The sequence below is a fragment of a genome, unplaced genomic scaffold (assembly GCF_019419815.1).
Source record: "Pyrus x bretschneideri cultivar Hongxiangsu unplaced genomic scaffold, Pyrus_bretschneideri_v1 Contig13, whole genome shotgun sequence".
NCBI classification, from domain to species: domain Eukaryota; kingdom Viridiplantae; phylum Streptophyta; class Magnoliopsida; order Rosales; family Rosaceae; genus Pyrus; species Pyrus x bretschneideri.
In genome coordinates, this window is record NW_025999424.1 from 1 (window position 1) to 6944 (window position 6944).

General features: G+C 37.6%; 1 protein-coding gene across 2 annotated transcripts; it reads right to left on the reverse strand.

The window, feature by feature from the left end:
* Positions 1–24: 24 nt before the first annotated feature.
* Positions 25–3983, reverse strand: LOC103966615 (acetyl-coenzyme A synthetase, chloroplastic/glyoxysomal). Of its 2 annotated transcripts, XM_048578771.1 has the most exons (12): positions 3657–3983; positions 3382–3525; positions 3140–3295; positions 2919–3041; positions 2666–2834; positions 2453–2535; positions 2164–2265; positions 2002–2090; positions 1795–1885; positions 929–1042; positions 279–355; positions 25–196 (listed from the first exon to the last, which is right to left on the reverse strand). In XM_048578771.1, exons 1-12 carry the CDS (start codon positions 3915–3917, stop codon positions 109–111), a joined length of 1497 nt encoding a protein of 498 aa, XP_048434728.1. In that variant the 5' UTR covers positions 3918–3983; the 3' UTR covers positions 25–108. The 2 variants fall into 2 exon arrangements, 1 of the variants encoding a protein (XP_048434728.1); XR_007256160.1 differs by lacking the exon at positions 25–196 and having other exon boundaries at positions 274–355; positions 2164–2231.
* Positions 3984–6944: the final 2961 nt, after the last annotated feature.

Here is a 6944-nt window from a genome sequence, read left to right on the forward strand (position 1 = left end):
TTCAACAACTTTAACGAAGTAAGATCTTGAGGAATTTTCCCGTGCCACTAACATTTCTGCTTAACACCAGTCAATGGTGCAAGGGATAAAAACTATATAAGAACAGTACTACAATACCATGAAGCCACCAGTTTCAGTTTGCCACCAAGTGTCAGAAATAGGACATTTTGAATCTCCAACCACATTGAAAAACCACCTGTACCAAACAGCGTTGGGTTAATAACTCTTTTTGGGTGTGAAGTGAAGCTTTTGAATCAGACAACAAAAGAGATGAGAACCTCCATGCACTTGGGTTAATAGGCTCGCCTACACTTCCAAGGACCCGTAACGATTTTCGCGAGTATCGTGTAACATACTGCATAATACATAAATAAATAAAATTCAAAGAACACACACATCCATAAATACTTAAGGCATTATGTAAGGGGTACTGGAATCTTAGCCTTATCCAGACAACAAAACCACCATGGATACAGAAACAGAACACTATGTAGAATGGCAAATCTTGCAATCCAGATAGTAAATGACGGAGATTATAAAGAGGACTGATTTCTTGATGGTAATTTAATAAGATACATCGAGAGATGGGACACCCAAGAAAACCAGATATGTATGACAAGGGAGCATCTTTGATGGAACAAAAGAACAAAAATTAAACAGGGACAAATGACAAGAGGATATTATAGCCTAAAAACACAGACAAGCTTTATACTTCAACAAAATCATGTCCAGTTAATGAAAAAATCCATTAGATTTAAGGAAAAAAAAAAGGTTTGGGAAATGATTAACCAAGAAACAAAATAGAGAAAAGCATTTTTTGTACATAGCTGCTAACAGCCATCATAAACTTATAAAATCATTTGGATCAATAACAAACACATTAAAATAATCACATCCATTTATAACAACGGAATGGCTAATATCTTACCTCGTCACTATCACGCATAAGGGACCGCACTAATGTGGGGGCAGTATAAAATATGGTCACCTTGTATTTATCAACAACATCCCAACAGCGTCCAGGATCAGGATAATTTGGAGCCTGCAACATATACATGGATAGTAACAGCCACATGAAATGTCAACATAGGAAATCCAATTCAGCAAAAATTAGAGGAAGCATGTGCACCAAAAAATACACCATAATCAACCTCACTGTAGCGCTCTTTACACATGAGATCCTCTATCCACATATTCAGATACAGCTAGTCAGTGTTCTAAATATAATTATGTATTTAGCACTAGAAGAGTTCATTTCATTTATAGTATAATGTTTAAAGATTTTAAAATTTTATATAGATCATAGACAGTGATACGTGATTCTTCTCACCATAAGTAAACACGTACAAATTTTAATTAGATGTCATATTCATATCTAGTCAACTACTGTTTGTTATTTTGCCTTCTTGAGGAAATAAAGGCATTATTAAGTTACTCTGAGTCCAATGGTTAGTTTACACCAGAGGGGTTACCCTTTTTACCATAAGAACCTATCCACCCTTTAAACAATAGTATATGTCCAATTAAAGACCTTCCGCTAAGAGGAGAGTACAACACTGGTACAAAAATAAAAAGTTAAAAGAAAAAAAAAATGAATCTTTAGACCTAGCCGTCCAGCTTCTTCTTGGTATACTCTTTTTCTTTTTTTCCGAAAACTTCCAAGTGCCTGACTAGAGATGTCGGCTGATCCATATGTGTGCATGAATGTTTTTCTTTAGACATGTATATTAGGTTCCTCTCTTACAGCTACATGTAAAACGATAATATGTATACATTAATCTGTCTATTAGTTACCCCTTCATATAAAACAGCAGTTGCTCCATTAAGCAGGGGTCCATAAGTGACATAGCTGTGCCCGGTGATCCAACCACAGTCAGCTGTACACCTAAATTAAAGATAAAGCCATGTTCAGCAACAAAAAACATCAGAACAAAGCAAGTTTCTTTCACATGAGGAAAATCAAAATAACGTTAATGATAAGCTTAGGGTTTTGAAGGATACCAGTAGATGTCAGATGAGTTGTAATCAAATGCGTACTTAAATGTTGTGGCAGCGTACACCATATATCCTCCAGTTGTGTGGAGAACTCCCTATAAGAGCTTATTATTAGAGAAATACACAAGGAGAAGAAAAAAATTATTTGAAGTATGGAACATATATTACCTTCGGTTTACCAGTGCTCCCACTGGTATAGAGCAGAAAAAGTGGATCTTCTGCATCAACCCACTCCACTGCACAAGTAGTTGGATATTTAGGTATGACATCCTGGGAGATAATCATGGGTCATCACTCATCAGTCACAACCGTCCGTACGACAAACATTCAGGTCAATTATAAGCATATGATGAAACAATAATATAGGAAGAGCACACAATGCAGCATGCATGTTACAAACAAAAGAATTCTTTCCTCATGGAAGTCTATATCAAGAGGTGTTAGTACAAGTGCTAACCTGCCACCATACATCCCTTCCTTCAAGCCATTTAGTACTTTCCCTCTTCATAGCCGATTGATTTTCATAAGTTAAGCATACATCTGCTCAAACAGGGCACCATATGTCATGATACAGAGAACTTTTACATAAAAACTGTGCACTGCCTCGCCATACCCACACACACAAATAGGTCATTCCATAGATCACATATCAATTTGCTAATTTCCATACCTACAGAAACCCCACTTTGGGATGATTCTATAAGGGCAGCATCAACTATATCTTTGAGGTGGATAACCTTAGAACCTCTTTTAACAGCATTGCAAGTGATTACAACTTTCGGTTTGCAATCTACAATCCTTTGAGCAAGAGATTCTGCAGAAAATCCGGCAAAGACAACCTGAAAGATTGTAAAAGGCAAATAATTATGAAAAAAAATATCATTGGAGGATGCTGGAAAGCAAAGAGAAAGATGGTGCAATACCGAGTGAACGGCACCAATGCGAGCACAAGCAAGCATTGTAATTGGAAGTTCCATTAACATGGGCAGGTAAACCACAACAGTATCACCCTTTTTAACTCCAACATCTTTCAAATAGTTCGCAAGCTGTGAATGAATGGTAGAGGTAAGAAAAGTTAAGATACTTTACTTATTATTTTTATGAAGCAACTCGGATTCCCAGGCAGATTGATAGACGGACCGACCTGGCAAACGTTCTTGAGAAGCTGGGTGTAAGTTAATGTGGCATCAACACCAAGCTCACTGCCTTCCCAGTAGAAGGCAATTTTGTCACCAAGTCCAGCTTCAACATTTGTGTCAAGGCAATTGTAGCAAATGTTGGTGATACCGCCCTTGAACCACTGCTCAAATCAAAACTTTCTAAACTCGAAAAAAGGCAAGGCAAGCAAATCGAATCGAATCAGAAAAAAGGAATCAAAAGAAAGACCTCAATTCGGATATCGCCTTTCCTGACATCAAGATTCTCCGAGTACACAGGTTGGCCCCATTTCTGTTTCCAAAAGAAGGTGGCAGCGATGTCGGACCAAAATCCGGCGGGATCCTCGATGGACCGTTTGTACATCTCCAGATACTGAAGGGGGAGGAAGAGGGTAATAAGATAGGATTAAGAGGTTAGATGATGTTGTTGGAAGTGGAAGTGCAAAGCGCAGAGAACTGAGAGAAGAATTAATAAATGGAAGGAAGATAGCCAAGGTACCGTACCTGTTGGGGAGAGGAGACGTGGGCCTGACGGGAGAAGTGGTCGCTGGGAAAGACGAGATCGTTCTCTTCAGAAGCGAGAGATTCTCCGAGAATGACAGCGTTCAGGTGGGAAATGTTTCCGGCGCCGGAAGGCATTGTGGCCATCGACTCCACATGCCGCAGGTGATCGCTTGTCGTAATCAAATTTGGATTATTACGAGGCTTCTTGTTGTTGTTGTTAGCAGCATGATGATCGGCATGATCAGGCGTTGATGATTCCATGTCCCAACCGCAGGATTTAAATCTGAGCGACGCCCATAAAGAAGTCCTCCTTTTTCCTCCTCTTCGTCAAAGGAGAAGAAGACGACTCAGCGAATTGGAATTGGAGTCTGGAATTGACTTTCTTCTTCCGTGGAGAGCGGAAAGGAATAGATGGCTAACGGAGGAGTGTGATGATGAATCTGATGATGTGCAAAACCCTGACCCTCAGCAAGGATAAGATTATGAAGATTATTATAACAACCCCTCCTCCTCCTCCCTCCTCCCTCCTCCCTCCTCCTCCTCCTCCTCTCCAGGTACAGGTATTTTTAATATTAAAATTAGTCTAGTTTCCTTTCTCTCTCCTCTTGGTCTTGCTTCTGCGTTCGTTCGTTCGTTCGTTCGTATAAAGTTAAGCTGGCTGATTTCATTGCGTTGTGACTTTTCACCCGTTAAAAAAATAAAATAATATTAATTGATGGATCATAAACAAACGTTTCAAAGCTGGCAGGCGGTGACATAGAATAGAATATCCTTTTCTCTCTCCACTCTCCACTGAATATTTTACTCTGAAGAAGCTGTTCCCTTCCAATGTCGATCACTACTGCAGACAGACAGACTGCACCTGCCATATCCAGGATTTCACGCCGTGGCGGGAGGAGTCGCCCCTCACCTTACATACCTACCCACGTGCAGTCCACGTCAGAGGATTTATACGGTTCATTGTTCAATGATGTTCACTAGTAAAAGTAAATAATTAGAAAATATGAAAATAAAAACAAAGTAATCATAGTATAAACAGCTTATTCTTTAGAAAAATTGATATGAGTAACTTATAATTAAAACTAAGACTTAGTTAAACATTCAAAACAAAATATGAAAAATTGAGATCACGAATTCAAATAAAATAAATGCAAGAAAGTAAAATTAACTAAATTGGCAAAAATAGGAATCACACAAGGTAAAAATAACACATGGGTTTAGAAAAACAAGGGTAAAGGCATTAAGGTTTAGTCATCGCCATTAGCAACCATATCTAACATATGATTTGTCTGTGATACTCAGATCAATCTAAATATGCAAGACTTCTTAAGTTTTGTGAAACATTTTGAAAAATTCGAGAATCTTTAAGACGTGGTGGCATTCACCTTGAGTGAAATTACAATTAATAATCATAAGAAGTCTTACTCAATTTCAAGATGGCACTCCAACAGAAATTGCACACAATTACTTGTATAAACATCCTAATGGTGGTAAATTATCAAGACATACAAATAGTTTAAACATAATGATTAATAATTCAATGTATGTCTGTATAACATCATAAGTAATTTGATAAAAACTACATATTCTTGCTAAGACTCATAGCAATGCCCTAGCAAAAAAAAAAAATTAGTAACACATATTGATAAAAAATAAATAAATAAATTTAGTAACACATATTCATAATTAAAAAGTAAACTATCATTAGAGTAACTGATAGAAATCACCTTATATCGAAGTAAAAATCCAAATAGCTATGTCGAGTTCTCCAAAGACTAGAGTGTTAAGAAATATTGGTGATGTGGATGCTATTTCTCTTACAACAAATTACATAAGATAAATATTAGAAGTACTTTACGGTGCCACAATTAATTAGATAAAATAAATGAATACAAGATAAATACTTATCTTTTAAAAAAAAAAACTAATGAAAATAGTTAAAAAGTTTTAATCAAAATGACAAAAATGTATTTTAAATGAATAGTATCAGAAGTGATTTTTTAGAGTAAAAATGTCATTTTCGTTAAAAGTGAACAGTACCGGAAGTGTTTCATTAAAACTCCCTATCTTTTATAGGATGGAAATCATTGTTCATCGTTACTTGATTAGAACAAGATTTTATGTTGAGACGTGTAGGTTCATTGTTCTTAAAGCAGTTCCAGCGTGGGAACCCTTCCCCCATGCAATACACTATTTAATCCACCAAGTGAACAGTAACTGCCCTTAATGAACAGTAATCGCCTTTTGCATCTCCACCGTTGCACTTGAATAGCTCTGGCAATGAATAATAAAATATTAATTTTTTTTTCTCATCCAATCCATCAAACATCCCCATCACCCTTTCCCTTTTTTTTTTGTTTGACCGGTTCTTCTTCCTCTCTCTTTTCTTTCTATCTCTCTTTCCCTTATTCCCCTCATTTACGTTTTCCCCTCATTCCACCATCATCATCTCTCCTCTTCTCTGCTTTCATTCCCTCCCTCCTCGGTTTCTCCTTCTTCCCCAATCTTCGTCTTCCTCTCCTCTTCTCTGCTTTCATGATGTTTTTTTTTTTTAAATTTCTCGTTTGATTTATTTGCTGCCGATCGAATTTGATCCTATATGCGGTGTTTTTAGAACCGCAATTTTATTGAAAATTTTAGTTTAATTTAATTTTTTGAAATTGATTCTGCATAGTTGATGTTTTCCTTCGAATTGAGGGTTTGGGTGTGTAGATTCAGGTCAAATGAGGGGAAGGAGGACGGGAGATGTCAAGGTCGGCGCATGCACCGATGCCGCACATCACCCACACGTCACACAACCCTCAGGCTCTCGAGCTGTCGATTCCTGCCTAGCCTCTCGCTCGAGCGTGCTCGGGCTTGCTCGCCAGCACACGCTGGACTTCATCACTTGTGCTCTTTGGCCCTGTTTTTGCGCCTGTCCCTCAAGCTAGAGCACACAGTGGAAGTGCTCTTAAGAGTAGATTTCACCCCTCCAAGATAATTTCTCGGTGTAGCAAGTTATGACGTCCTACTCTACAAGATACAACAACCTATAATCATTGCAAGCGTGTACTTGTAATACTTGGATCGAGTGAATAACTCGATTATTTCTTTTAGTATAGAAGTGAATAATGTAAAAGTACTCGGAAGAAAGACAAATCAAGGGAGGAGATAATTCATAGTAACCGTAGATAGGCACCAAATCATAGTAACCGTAGATAGGGCATAACTCACATTTAAGCAAGACAACAAAGAATTAATCAAGGCACTTACGTTAAATAGATATGACATGGTATAAGCCTTTCCATT

Excerpts from the sequence above, each read along its gene's own strand:
- LOC103966615 (XM_048578771.1), bottom strand. The coding sequence starts at position 3,917 with ATGGAATCATCAACGCCTGATCATGCCGATCATCATGCTGCTAACAAC. Across the intron at positions 3,296-3,381 it reads AAGGCGATATCCGAATTGAG|TGGTTCAAGGGCGGTATCAC; the intron begins GTCTTTCTTTTG and ends TGATTTGAGCAG. Across the intron at positions 2,536-2,665 it reads CCAAAGTGGGGTTTCTGTAG|ATGTATGCTTAACTTATGAA; the intron begins GTATGGAAATTA and ends CTGTTTGAGCAG.